This window comes from Pistacia vera, unplaced genomic scaffold (assembly GCF_008641045.1).
Source record: "Pistacia vera cultivar Batoury unplaced genomic scaffold, PisVer_v2 Contig609, whole genome shotgun sequence".
Taxonomy (NCBI): Eukaryota; Viridiplantae; Streptophyta; class Magnoliopsida; order Sapindales; family Anacardiaceae; genus Pistacia; species Pistacia vera.
Window position 1 is genome coordinate 584,847 of NW_022196456.1, and position 15,640 is coordinate 600,486.

General features: G+C 33.6%; 1 protein-coding gene across 2 annotated transcripts; it reads right to left on the minus strand.

Annotated features, from left to right (window-relative positions):
* Nucleotides 1-10,194: 10,194 nt before the first annotated feature.
* On the minus strand, nucleotides 10,195-13,640 carry LOC116110671 (G-type lectin S-receptor-like serine/threonine-protein kinase At1g67520). Of its 2 annotated transcripts, none has more exons than XM_031396894.1 (8): nucleotides 12,428-13,640; nucleotides 12,212-12,337; nucleotides 11,963-12,067; nucleotides 11,660-11,868; nucleotides 11,380-11,590; nucleotides 11,040-11,277; nucleotides 10,763-10,817; nucleotides 10,195-10,612 (listed from the first exon to the last, which is right to left on the minus strand). In XM_031396894.1, the coding sequence occupies exons 1-8, from the start codon at nucleotides 13,617-13,619 to the stop codon at nucleotides 10,301-10,303; spliced, it is 2,448 nt and encodes an 815-aa protein (XP_031252754.1). In that variant the 5' UTR covers nucleotides 13,620-13,640; the 3' UTR covers nucleotides 10,195-10,300. The 2 variants fall into 2 exon arrangements, with proteins under 2 accessions (XP_031252754.1, XP_031252753.1); XM_031396893.1 differs by having other exon boundaries at nucleotides 10,763-10,913.
* Nucleotides 13,641-15,640: the final 2,000 nt, after the last annotated feature.

Consider the following 15,640-nt stretch of genomic DNA (forward strand, 5'->3'; position numbering starts at 1 on the left):
AAATTTGAAGAAATCCCAGATGGATATGTACCTTGTTTGGACGACATGGCTGAGAATTAGGATTAGGGTTTGGTCTGAAATTCGTGATTGGCGAAGAAAGAGAGCGATGAAACCCTAATTACACGATTATTGGAAGGCTCTTTTATTGCGGGTCAGGCTACAGCTTTTAATAGAGTGGCATAACATTCACGTGCGTGGCACGTGTAATTGATTATATCCCCTAATTCACTTTGATTTATTTATTTTAATATAAAAATTATTGTTATTTTTATTTTATTTTATTTTTTTTGGGTGGAGGAATCAGATTCCACTTTGTGCGATTTGAAAAAGAAAAAGAAAACATAAAAGAAAAAAAAAGTTACTTTTATTCACTAATAAGTACAAAATTAATTAAAAATCATGTAAAAAATAAGCTACATTTTAATTCAATGAAATTGGAATTAATTTAAGATGAGAATGAAAAAGTCAATTATTTGAGTGTAAATTTTTTAAGATAAATTAAATAACTCTAAACTATGATTGTAAGCTTGCAAAATTATACATATATGGGACACGAGGAATTTATTCATATATATATTATGAAAAATTGAATATCACTAGTTAAGAATTTGGTGCTTGAACATTTCCTTCAAAGGACTATGATAATTTCGGTATTTTTTTGCTTCCATAATGTTGCAAAGTAGAATTATAATATTTTGCTATATTATATAATTATATATATATATATATGGAAGTAAAATTGTGCTTAATTTCGTATGCAACAATTTTATCAAGATAGGCGAAAGCCTGACGGAACAATACCACAAGATCCACTTTTTGGGGAATATAAGTGGAAGCAAGCAATAACAAAAATGTTTCGCAAATGTCTTTTCATAATTCCTGTGTTGACCCATATACCTTTTCATTTTTTGTCATTTATGGTACCAATCAATGATGCTCAAAACTTTATGAAACAGAAACACTAATATTATTGTAAATTGGATAATAATTGTTTTCTGTCCAATGTTTCCCCAAGCATTATTAATATATAAGTTGGTGGTAATTGGTATATAATAAATATCACTGAACAATAAATTTTAAGTGAAGGACCTATCCTAAAATAAAAAAAAAAAAAAAAAAAAATTCTAAGCAAAAGTCTTTCCTAGAATCTCTCTTTTATCTTTTGAGATTTTACCTATTTTTATTAATTTAACATTTCTGCCATTCCTTTTTTTTCTAATATATACGTTCAAACATTATTAACTGTGATTTTTAATTCTATGATCCGACCTCATTGTTATTTCATACTTATTTTTTTGTCTTTCATCTCAAATTACACAATTATTAGAAGGCTCTCGTGATTGTTGTGGGTGAGGCTATAGCTTTTAATAGAGTGGCATAACTTGTTGATTATATCTCTCAACTCACTTATTTATTTAATTTTTAAATATAAATTGTTGTTTATTTTTGGGTGAAGGAATCAGATTCCATTTCGTGGGATTTGAAAAAGAAAAAGAAAACATAAAGGAAAAAGTATTATTCAATTTTAAGTAAAAAATTAATTAAAAATCATATAAAAAAACAACCTACCTTTTGATTCAATAAAATTGGAATTAATTTAAGGCGAGAATGCAAAAAGTCAATTATTTGAGTGTAAAGAATAGATAATTGAACTTAAAACTAAATTAAATAACTCTAAACTATGATCGTAAGCTTGCAAAACACAAGGAATTAATTCATAATCTAAAAAAAAAAAATATATATAAGAAATTATGAAAAATTAAATATCACTAGTCTAAGTATTTAGTACTTTTTCTTGGATGACTATGATAATTTTGGTATTTTACTGTTTTCATAATGTTACAAAGTTAAGTAGAATCATAATATTGTGTTATATTTATTTTATCTGTGACAATTCCACCAAGATCTCTTCATTTTATTTTTAGGGAATATGAGTCGAAGCAATAACAAGAGTATTTCTGGTATATCCGTGAATGTCAAATTAATTTTAATAATTCTTGTGTTGGCCCATATACATTTTCATTTTTTGTCATTTCTGGTACCAATCAATCAATACTCAAAACTTTATGAAATAGAAATACTGATATTATTGTAAATTGGATAATAATTCTTTTCTGTCTGATGTTTCCCTAAGCATTACTAATCTATAAGTTGGTGGCATATAACAATTAACAAATATCACTGAACAATAAATTTTAATCACACATTAGTAATATAAGGAATATCATGGAGCCAATAAGGAGTGAGTGGGGGCTCATGCCCCCGCTGAACGTGGGAAAAAAAAATTTAGTTATACCCTTATACTCTTATGTTTTAACATTAACACCCATTTATTTATTTATTTGTTTTTTTTTTTTTAAATCAAAATAGCGTAAATCCAAGTAGTATCACCGCTTTTATTTTATTTTACTTTGTTTTTCTTAAATATTAAATATATTTTTAATTTGTTTCTTTTGTTATCAATTTAATACATAAAATAAAAACAAAATTATTTTGTATAGGAAAATTTATTAACGAAACTTAATAAATTAAAAAGTTAAATTTTGATGGAGGATAATATTTGAAACAAATTCCTGACTCGGACACTGCCTACTAGCCTACTCCTCTTTATAGCATGATTACCTATCTTACAGATTACCCTATATATTTTAGTAATATTGTAGAAGAAAACTTAACCCCTGCACATTAACAGTGTTTAAATTCAAATTGTAGTATGAATATGGTTTTTTCCTTCTTTAGAAAGCAAATTTCTAGCTGTTGGCTCTGAGAATGGGCATTTGCCCCGGCCTCAGGGGGATCCGGCCAGAATGGGGCGGGGAAGGTCCCCTAAAAAATACCTAACCCTGGGGACGGGCTAGGGGAGGGGATTGTGTAAGCCCTGCCCTATCCTGCACTGCATATATTCACGAACAGTTCGATATTCGTTCGATAATATGTTCGATCGAGTTTGAACAGGGCTTGTTCGTTCGATTATGTTCGCAAACATTATATGTTCGACTGATCCATCCGTTCGCGAATAATCGTTCGATTGTTTGTTCGTTTATGTTCGAAAAACATGGTATGCATTATTACAATTTTTATATATATTTTTTTTATTTTTATATTATGTTTGATTTAGTTTGGATGAATTTTTTTGAATGGTAATCAATAATAAAATATTATGATACTTTTGTTTTTCTTATATATATAATATGTTTGGATTTTTTTTTTCCAAATGTCATCAATAATTAAATATATAAGTATATAGCATTTTAATTAAAAAATAATAAATTATTATGATACATAGCATGACAAATTTAATAACATAATAGATTGTATAATCAAGTGATATATAATATAGTAAATCCAATAACATAATAGCTTCATATTTTTCCAAATGTAATTAATAATTAAATATTATAAGATATCATTTCAATTAATAAATAATAAATATAGTATGGTAAATTGATGAATATAACATATTGTATAATCAAATGATGTATAACATAATAAATTTAATAATATAATAGCTTAGTTAAATATAGTATGGTAAATTGATGAACATAACATATTGTATAATTAAGTGATATATAGCATGACAAATTTAATAATATAATAGCTTAATTAAATATAATATGACAAATTTATGAACATAACATATTGTATAATCAAGTGATGTATAGTATAACAAATTTAATAACATAATAGCTTAATTAAACCTAAATTAATCACATATTTGTATTGATCATATATTACAATAAACCCTCATAGAATTTATAGGTGTTGATACAAAATATATATGTAGACAGTAATGATAATATATATATATATAACAAATTAATTACACATATGTATTGATCATATATTACAATAGACTTTCATTCCACTATAAATTTATGGGTGTTGATACAAAATATATATGTAAACATTTAAAATATTTATGATAATTTATGTAATGATAATAAATATATGATAACCTATAATTTTGGTAATTTCATAACATATTAAACATATTTAATTTGTGATTAATATATGTATGATAATAATTTTGTACATACACAATTATATATATATATATATATTTTGAAAATCCAAAGTCCAAACCCACATTTTCGAACGAGTTAGTCGAACGAACACGAACAAGCCTTTTGTTAATTGAACGAACACGAACAAACATCATATGTTCGTTCGAGTTCGAACACAAACTCGAACAATCCAACATGCTTATCGAACGAGCCTGATTGTTTGTGTTCAGTTCGATTGCAAGCCTAGTCACTGCCTACTAGGCTACTCCTCTAACTTTTATAGCATGATTACCTATCCTACAGATTACCCTTATATATTTTAGTAATATTGTAGAAGAAAACATAACCCCTGTACATTAAGAGTGTTTAAATTCAAATTGTAGTATGAATATGGTTTTTTACTTCTTTAGAAAGCAAATTTTTAGCTGTTGGCTCTAGGAATGGGCATTTGCCCCGGCCTCAGGGGGATTCGACCTGATCTGGCCGTAATGGGGCGAGGAAGGTCCCCTAAAAAATACCTGACCCTGGGGATGGGCCGAGGGAGGGAATTGTGTAAGCCCTGCCCTGCCCCTCCTTGCATATTGTTCTTTTATTGAGAATTTTATGTTGTTGTTTTTTTCCTTTACGAGATTGTATATAAAGTTAGAGTCTAAATCATGGTTTTAATGAAGTAATGTATCTAAATTTATGATATTTACTTTTATAATACTTTCTAATATTTGTATTAAATTTATAGAAAAAATAATTTAAATGAATGAGTTTATTAATTAAATATATGTATTATTATTTCGTGAATTTCACAAAATAATAATACATGCCCCAAAAATAAATTTGATTAGATTATTAGAATTTACAAAACCAATATAAGAATATACAAAATTGCTTAACGTTAACGACAATTATCCTTTTAATTAATTAATTGATCAATTAATTATAATGTTAAACTTAATCAATATTGGGAAATTGGGATAATAGAATTTGTCCCTTTCACAAATTGATTAATTTTATTAGTTGTAGTAGAGATAGTGCTTTATAGTTAATTAATTAATTTACCTAGTAAATTATGTTAAGATTGAATATAGTTATATTAATTCTATAAAAAATTAATTAATTAACTAAGCCCAAGCATTCATACAATTGAATAATTAATCAATTTGCCTTGTAAATTATGTTAAGATTGAACATAATTATACTAATTTTATGAAAAATTAATTAAATTAATTAATTAACATGACTAACTAAGCCTAAGCCTCCATACAATTGAATAATTAATCAATTTACCTAGTAAATTATGTTAAGATTAGATATAATTATATTAATTCTATGAAAAATTAATTAATTTTGCCTAAACCTTCATACAATTAATTTATATTAAGAAATTTGGTAGAATATAACAAAAGAGCTAGGAAGTTACACTAATAATTTTGTAAAATATGGTAGAATTATAGAAATATTTGATTTTCACTCCCAATCTCAACATTTGAAAAATTAAATACCTTGATTTTGACACATTGTGTCTAAGATTGTATTCAAAATTTTAGAGTTATACAATTTGTGTGACATTTAAATTTTAACATTGTGTATTTATTAAATTAATTTTTTACAATTAAAATAATTTAAAATTATTGTCCAAGGAACATGTGGAAAGTTTTGATTCCTACAGGGCAAAAATCCCCACGGGGGGAATTTCCTTGCAGAGCCTTGTTCATTGGGGCTGCGTGTGGGACGGGGATGGGGACGGGAGTGACTCCATCCCCACAGGCCGGGGATGGTCATGAGAGTTGTCCCCGACCTCAGGGATGAGTCGGGACGGTCATGGGAGTGGAGATTGAGGACAGGGACGGGGAATGGGGTCCCTGGGGTCCCTGGCCTCAACCCAGCCCGCGCCCATCCCTAGTTGGCTCACCAATCAATGACTGGAGAAACTCATTCCCAATCTTCGTTGTAGTTTGGCAAATTTATAAATTAGAACTATGATGGCCTATTCGGCTATTTCTTTCTCTCTTTTCTATTTCCAAGTTTGAAAAATGGGGGAATGCGTTTGCGTGGTCCCTTATTAATGAAGTGGTCAAATACTCCAACATTATGATTATAATTATGTGAAAACATAAAATGGTTGCTGTTATATCCCATCTTATGTTTTGTGGGACAATTGCAAAAAGCTTATAAGTAAAGCAACCATACCAACAATATCAACTCATTTAAGTAGTGATTAGTAGGGGTGTTCAAAAGAACCGGTTGGAATCAGAACCGATGGGTACCCTGGGTTTAGTTCCGGTTCCTACCCAGAACCAATATCTATGGGTAGGTTCCGGTTCTAAATTTTTGGAACAGTTACTGTGCGGTTCTGGTTCCGGTTCCGGTTCCTATAGTTAGGAACCGAAATCGGAACCAGGAACCAGGAACTGAAACTAATATAAAATAAAATTAAATATTATGGGGGTTAATAAAAACTTTTGTAGAAAAAGTAATGTGAATACATTTATATTTATATTTCATAACATTTAAAGTAAGTTGGTTTAACTTTTGAGAATCTACCTTTACAAAGTAATGGAGTTTGTAATTTTGAATTTATAATTTGTAATTTTATTTTTGTTAACAAGTGCTAGGTGGGGGGGTATTTGTAAGTTTTTAAGAGTTTTTTTACCATTTAAAAAACTTTTGGGGGGTCCTTGTAATTTTATAGGGTACTCGAAACCAGAACCGGAACCGTTGTTACAGGTTCTGGTTCTGGGTACCTAGAAACTGGAACCGTCGGTTCCGGTTTTGGTTCCAAATTTCAAGGAACCGTCGGTTTCGGTTCCGGTTCCAGTTCCTTCAAAAAGTGTAGGGTACTTAGAACCGAACACCCCTAGTGATTAGAAGCCTAACTTGTGAAGTGACTCTGTAAAACCCCATTTATAATTTAGTAATAGCATGAATTTTATTTAGTTATTTAATTCCCTTTCTATTTGATTTTATAGTATTGTTGTAAGAAAGGGCATTTCTGTCAGTTTTTAAAGCTTGCGTTAAGGGGTGAAAACAAAGAAATAAATTCTGGCGGGTTTGCATATTTCAGGAGGGAAAAACCTGGACATTTTGCTAGAAGAAGCTTAGGTGGCGGGGTTAGACTGAAATTTAGAGAATTTTAGGGGGCAGATATAATCTCAGAAAATTTTCTTAGTTTTAAAGAAAAAAAAAAAACTGGGCAGTTCGCCCAAATGAAGAAGAAGAAAACGAGAGCAGAGGAAGAAAAAAAAACAGAGAAGAAGAGAGAAGGAGAAGAAGAGAGGAGAGAAAGGAGAGAAGAAAGAAAAGAAATGAGAAAGAGAGAAAGATAAGAGAGAAAAGATAGAAGAGAGGATAGATAGAAAGAAGAAGAAAAGAAGAAAAAGGAGAAGAGATGAGAATGGGTTTCAGCTGAAAATGGTAGATTGAGAGAGAAGAGTGGAGGAGAGTGCAGGGAGCTTCGGCCGAGTTAGAATTGTGAGTGGATCGAAATTGTTTTCCAAAAAAAAACTTATACTTATACCTTTGCATGTCGAGATCTGATTATTGTTTATGGGTTTTGCATAAATTTCTATTTATGCATGTGTTTGTGACATGTTGTTTTATGTGGGTTCAGCTGGTGTGTTAGGATGTATTGTTTGCTAAATATTTTGCTGTTTTACGGAGGTTGCTGGCTTATACTGCTGCATGGTTTTGGTTGAATTCTGGAAGTTATGTTATGGGAGTGAAAAACTTGTTTAACTTACCTTTGCATGTCACGGCTGGACAAGTTTTTGTGTAAATATTTTATGTGATCTATTTAAAGTGAATGAATTTTTATTTTGTGTGTCATGCAAAGGCATTTATATAACTCTCATGAAAATAAAGCTTTTTGACATGTAAATTTTGAGTTGGAAAAAAAAAGAGACCTGTAGAGAGAAGGGTGGGTTTTGGTCTTTTTTTTAGTGGACTGCTGCTTGGGTTTGGAATGGATGGGTCATTGAAGAGTGAATGGAGTTTGCATTAGATTGTTAGAAATGGGCCAAGTCCGTAGTAAGTGTTGAGTTGTCTTACTTGTTCAATTTGTTGGACTTGGTCTTCATGAATTTCCTTATACTTTTCCTTTGGGCTTCTTATTTAAAATCACTTCTTCATCTTTGATGTTTTTGATGTGTTATTGTAGAAATGTCTTAATATTGGTTATTGACCAGATTAAAAAGGAATGATCGTCCACGGGTGGTGTCGGATTAATGCATGGTGATATGATGTTGTGGTAATTTGAGTCTGCGTTAAAATATCAGTTCTAAAACATGTTTAAAAGATTGCAGATTCATCCCTATATGTGATTTTTGGAATATTATGTCATATATGCATGGTTTATAAGCACATATGTAATATGTTCTTGACCTATATGTTACTTGAGATTATGCACGAGATACTTGTGGTGCTAAAACCACCCTACGAAGTACCAACCACCCTACGAAGTACCTATCCCCCAGTGATACAGATTTTTGGCTCTGCTCATACGTATGACAGTTATCAGTGTTCTGCCTAGGCGTTGAGTGGTCCGCCAAGTATGACAGTTTCAGAGGCTCTGCCCGCGCGATGATAGATCTTGCCGGGTATGACAGTTATGTTACTCGCTCTACCTGCGTGTGGGATGCCCACCAGGTATGACAGATTTTCCCCAGGGTACTAGTTGTGGTGAGCGTTTCTAATACAAAATGTTGAGATTTTATTCAGGATCCGATACAATTAAAGGAAGTAAGTCAGAGTATAGTTTACTGAGTGCATGATGGTTAGAAATAAATCACATATTGCATACGTGAATGGGGTGGTTGCTTCTATTGCATATTCATATAATTATATTGTCATCAGGATTTGCTTAAGAATTGTTGTATGTTATTATTATTCCATTTTTTAAGAACTTTTATAAACCTCCCATTTTTCCCTACTCACTGAGTATTTCAGTTCACCCTTTTTTTTTTAAATCTCTCCTCCCCCGGCCCCCAGCCACAGCACCCCCCCCCCCCCCCCCTCCCCCCTCTTACTAGGACCTCCCGAAGATCGTGCCGAGCAGTGAGTCTTTGCTCAGGATTGTGCCACGCGTCGACATCTTTTTATGTGAGTTTTATATTTATGTCATATGTATTTTGGACTTCCGTTTCAAAAACTTATGTTTCCCATCATGTATTTCCTTTTGTTTATGTTTCAGAATGTGTTGTATAAGTGGAAAACTTGATACCACAAGTTTCCCTAAATCTTTTCTTTTGTAGAACGAAAGATGGCGTATGTTTTCTTTTTTGAGATGTTGGAAATGGAAATATGATGATGTTATTCAGGAAAAGTAAGTCTTTTAATAGGTTTCACAATTTTTCTACATAGCACGTTTCGGGTATGCGAGTCTTGTGGGAGCGCCCGGATCCTACTGGATGAGAAAATTCGGAACGGGTCGTGTCAGACTCGGCCAGGCCATCGGGTCCCAAATTGAGTGGTTTAACCGGTTTGACTGGCAAGTCAAACTAGTGTTCAATGGTTTGAAATCTAACAAAAATAACCCTAAAAATTACATTTAAGTCCCTATAGGTTTGAAATCTTGCAAAAACACCCCAAACACCATCGTTGGCATTGACAAATAGGGCATGTTTTCGGTGACGACAACACTCCCCTCAGCCTCTTGACCAAAACCCATATCACCTCTCCCTTGTTTGCCTCTCCAATTGCCGGCGACAACGAGCTTTTTTTGGCGACATTATTTTGTGATTTTCGGTCGATTAACTCATGGAAATCGATGTTGTAGCCACTATTTCACTAACCAACCATTCCTTTTCAAAAGCCTTAACATTTTAACCTTCAATTGTTTATAGATTAATGTCCTAATTTCTAGGGTTTTGAATGAATAGAAAAATTTGTAACCTGACCCAAGTTGAACCGGTTCAATCGGCTGAGTCGGGCTGGATTTCTAATCACTGCATTTAAGCCTCAAGTCTTCTAGCAAAAATCGAGTGAATTTTTTTTTTTTTTTTTTTTTTTTTACATTTGTGAGGTTAAAATTAGGATTATTGTTCTATGCTATTCATTACATGGAGGCGATGTTTTGAGGGTTTTATGAATCTTGTATCTATATTTTCTTTAAGAGATCTGTTCGCATCAATTTAGAGATAAACAAGTTTACTGATTAGATTTACATCATTGTGAGGGATCTGCTAATTTTGAGTAGGAATACAAATTCTGACAAAACACCCACAAATCATTACCTATATGCATACATGTCTCTTATTGTATTTATACAAGGATGTGCTTGTTCATTATAAAACAACTATATTTAATTATCTTGGTTCCATGATTGAAATTGTGACCTCATTTACGGAACAAGTTTTTGACTTATTTTGAGAAGCTTCAGGCTCAGCAGACCTAACATTGATAAAAAATGCTGGTTGTTTTGGGGCTGGAAAGGGCCTGGCTGCAGGTGTAAGCATGGAAACAACTTTGCTCATTTTGGGTCTATCTGCTGCTTGGTCTTGCGCACACAAAAGACCCACATGAATGCATCTCAAGACTTCACCAGGAGAGCTCGGTCCATCAAGTATTTCCGAGTCGATTAGCTCTAAAGCTTTACCATCATTCCACAGCTGCCAGGCCTGAAAGTGGCGAGTTTCAGCACCAAAAATTTTCAGGGTTAGACAATTATTGTACTTATCCTCTTTGTAGAGAGTTCTTATGAGGATTTTGTAAAAATACGTAAGGCAGATGCCTGGAAGAGAATGACTTAAAATGGATTGAACACTTACATATCCTACAAGGTTGAGTGGGCGCTCCGGATGATATATACCATTGTTCTTCTTACTGCAAACAATTTCCAGAAGTAATACTCCGAAGCTGTATACATCATTTTTTGTTGAGACAGTACCATACATGACATACTCCGAAGACATATAGCCGCTAAAGAATCATTAAACAACCTTTTTTTAGTGTTTGAAGGAAAGAAAATGTTTATGAATCATCAAGTGAAACAAATTATAAAAGATACTTTGTATTTGGCTGTAGATGTAACATATATATACTTACTGTGTTCCCACAATTTTGTTTGTGTTTGATTCTGGTTCATTCACCTTGAAAATTCTAGCCATCCCAAAATCAGATATTTTTGGATTCATTTCGTTATCAAGTAAAATGTTATTGGCTTTTAAGTCTCTATGAATTACTTGTAATCTCGAATATTTATGAAGATAAAGAAGTCCTTGAGCGATCCCTTCGATTATGCTGAAACGTTTCTTCCAATTTAATAGCTTTGTTCTATCAGAATCTGTCTCAAAGTGTAATAAAACAAGAATGAATGATGAATAATACTTATCTCTGTTAAAATTATTGCTGCGAAAATCCTTAAATATTGTTATAGAAAACTTACCAAAAATAAAGAAGTCCAAGCTTTTGTTAGACATGTGCTCATAAACTAAAATTCTTTCTTCTTCATAAAGAGAACATCCTAAAAGCTTCACAAGATTAGTGTGCTGGAGCTTTGCAATGAGTTTAACTTCATTCTTGAACTCTTTTATTCCTTGTGCTGATACTCTTGAGAGTCTCTTTACTGCTATTTCTTGACCATCCACTAATTTTCCCTGAAACCATATCTCTGCAACAATTAGTAATTACTTCATTTAATTTATGTGTAAGTCTCAAAATTTTACCTTATAAACCGGGCCAAAACCACCCTCTCCGACCTTATTTTCAGTTGAGAAATTGTTTGTAGCAACTTCAATGGTCTGAAAATCAAATATCTTCAAGTCATGGCCTATGCCCTTCTTCCTTTTTCGTTTTCGTCTGCCAAAATTTGGGGCATGTGATAGAGTACTTGCAAGCTCTTGTAACAGTTTCTTTCTGTTATTTACGCTTTGCACTAATCAAAATCCGTGGAATGTATAACTCAGATTACAGTTATTTCTCGAACATAAATAAATTTATGGCATTTGTTCTAAACTGAAACTGATTACCTTTTGTCTTGAGTTTTTTGGCCATCAAATAGCACAAGTAGCACAGGAAAGGTAGCACTAAGGCTACTCCTAAAGCAAAAATGAAAGACATCCTCCGCCTCTCTTCTGCAAATTAGGAAAATGAAAAACAAAATTCAATTTCTCATCATCTTTATCACCACCAATCACTCTGAATGCAGAGTGTTCTGTTTCTGCAATGAACTCTTTTCAGGAGTTTTTGTAGACTTTTATAACATCAATCTTGCATACCTATTCCCTTGTCCTTTCTCCGCACTTTATAGCTCAAAGCACCCAAAATGATTAGCAGCAAAGCGGCTAGAGATCCTAATATTTCAATAATCAACCATGGTGGCTTCTTCATCTTCTTCGCTGTTCCTGCAATAATAAATATTCGTGTTAAAGTATGGATTTAACCATCTAAGGAGCTTATTTAAACTTAAAACTTCAATATTTTAGTAGGCTAACCTTCATGATCGTGAAAGTCAAGCATGGATATGAACCGTGAATTGTGTGACAAATAGTGTCTAAACTTTGTTCCTCTGCTCCAAATCTGACAGCCAGTGAAGTTACGTGCGGCCGGAGCAAAGGCCGCACAAGAACAATTCTTGATGCATTTGTCTTGACAATCTAAAAAGTTCATGTTTTTACTGAAATTGAATCCATCTCCCAACATGTAGCCCCGTCTGAAATGCCAATTCTCAATAGAACGATTCCCGGTCCAACAAATCTCTTCCTGCTGCTTCTCTTTCCAACATCCTCCATATTTAGTACAAGAAACAAACAACCCTCCGCCGTTTGTAAGTCCACCATCTGCGTTGATTCTCAAGATTTGCAATGCATCTCCACTTGCTGAATGAATGAAGAAGTTTTCTTGTTCATTTGAAGTGTAGCTGAAGTTGTAGTAATTGTTAAGTGCCCATGAACGTGAGAAGTTGAAGTGATTATTTAGCCAGGGCTCACTAGTCCAGTAAACTTCTTCGCTTCGCCTGCAGCTGATCAAACGGTTTGTGACATTCGGGTCCATTCGAAGAGTAAATGGCCCGGGAGCAGGAGAGTCAATATCGGTCCATGATTGGAGAAACCATTCATTCCTTGTTTGTAAGTTGAACCCTAGTTTCATCCCTGGAAGAAGTGTATCAGTCGGATAATCAAAGCTTTGCCAGAGGACTCGCCTTATAGACCCATCTGAATTCCTTTCATGGAGGATCAAATTGCCAGATTCCAGTAGAATAGCACTTGTATTATTCACTCCTTGAACCGTACTTATTGCAATAGGATTTCGGCTATTGCTTGAAAATTTCAAATTGCCATCAGTACTATCTACTACAAGTTTCCCAGATTTATCCGAAATTGGGGTGCTCCGGTTGGCAACCCAAACAGGTTTGCTATTTTGGTAGTAACCATCAGCTTTGTGGTAGTAAAAATCATCCTTCCCTGTTGGCGAAAAGTGCCATATTCCTATGTAACGATTTGTTGACATGAGAGGGCTAAAGAATCCCAACCTGAATTTCCCAGAAGCTGAAACCAGTTCATCCCCATCTTTGAGCTGTTGGCCTTGTTGTAATTTATTGATCGTCTTCGAATAAGACGGCCTCAGAAAGAGTATAAACAATGAAAAGCTTAGAAGGACGGGAAATATTCTTTCTTTGCTAGCCATGGATTATTTGAGTTGCTATCTTAAAATGGGTGCAGAGGTTAAGTATTGTACATAATGACAGTCAACAGTGACTATGGGAGTGTTGAGATAGTGATTGAATAATTAAGATGTTAATGACAACGAATTTCTTTTGAGATATAAATTCACATAAGAGATAAGAACCCAAAACAAAAAGCTTATGCGCCCAATAATTTAGAGGATTAATGACAATTATGACATATAACACTTCCCTTGAAGATATAAATTCAGATTGGAGAGATCCCCAAAGCTTAACATTAATAATTGCAGTGGGGTTATAGTCAAAATAGGTTTCCTCCTTTTGATTTACAAGTCACCAAAAGAGGGAGTTAAAGTCCTTGTTATAACCCAAGCCTGATAAGCAAATTCGCAACACAAATAACCACACACAAGATTAAAGATCAAAGAATCACACACACAACACGAGGCACGATTTTACCGTGGTTCGTCTATCCAATCTTGGATAGACTACGTCCATGTTGAGCTCCGAAATACGGATGCTCATAGCACTAAGAAGATATTCAACGATTACAAGAAGGACAATAATACAAATCTGCCAAAACAGACTAACACCCAACCAAGGCCTAATCATTCAAGAATTTCTCAATAATCTGCAAGAAATCAGAGGACAAATACCAGCCTCTAGAAGGAAACGCAACCCTTTCTCACAATCAACCCAGATTACACCCAGAAAGATTCAGCAAAAACCAACCCTAGTTTTTCCCTCTTTTGCAAACCCTAATACCCGATAAAGAAACAAAAACGCATTTTTTTTTTTTATCACTGTTGCTCTTCTTTATATATGTTTGCGTTTGTAATCCTCAGCCCTTGGATCTGTCTTGATCTGATGGCTAAGTTTTGGTAATGGCCTTAAATGAAACGACCCCGTTTTGGCTTCCAATGGACTTAAGTGAAACGGCCCCGTTTTTGGCTTCACATTATTTTCAGTCTCCACCTTGAAGCCAACTTTATTCCTTTCATTTATTGGACTTCTTTTTAGTGCAGTAAGCTATCCCATATTTCTTCTCAGCTCTGAAGGAAAGTGTTTATTTGATGTGAAGCAAGCTCAAGCAGTGCTTGAACTTGGCTGTGGTCACCACTTTTGTTCCCATGTCTGCTGGATTATCTTCAGTGGGTACCTTCAACAGATTTATCTCTCCTTTTGCAATTAGGTCTCTGACGAAGTGATGCCTTACATCCACATGTTTTGTTCGTTCGTGATACACTGGATTCTTGCTCAAATGGATGGCACTTTGACTATCAGAGTAGACTGTTGCTGTGCCATTCAACAGATCAGCTTCTTTCAGGATCCCTTGTAACCATGTTGCTTCTTTGAATGCATCTGAAACTGCTACGTACTCTGCTTCAGTAGTGGATAATGCAACCAGAGGTTGAAACTGAGCTTTCCAACTAACACAGTTGCCTCCTTGATATACAAAAATACTCTGAGTTCATCTGACTTTAAGATCTAATATGAAACAAAATCTGCAATCTATAGGAACTGGAGGAGATGATGAGGAGTAAGTGTAAGATATAAAATGTGAGAAAAATATTGGTGAGATAAGTAGCAGGAAGTGAGCGATATTGCTTTCAAGAGAGATGAAAGAACAAAGAAGTGATGGTAACATATACCTGTTCCATTTCAGCATGGTCCACAAAGGGATGCATTAATTTGTTAAGTGAAACCAGATTCTTGAATGTCTCTTCTAAAAGCACCAGTTTTCGAAAGAGGAAAAGAGTGGATGAACTTTGAAAAGGGAACACCACTTTCACACTCAAATCACCTAAGAGGTGAACCCTGGTAGATAAAACTGGGGTTTTGCTCGTGTGACCAAAATGTAGAGTTAACGTTGAAGGAACCATTATTGAAAAACAAAACGCGGTTTTTAAGGTGAAAAATCCATGATTTATTTCAGTGTGAAGAAAGATTTCATAAAGGAGGGTGTATATATATTCGCCTAATTATCGAAGTTGGAACATGATTTAGTATAAATATGAGAAAC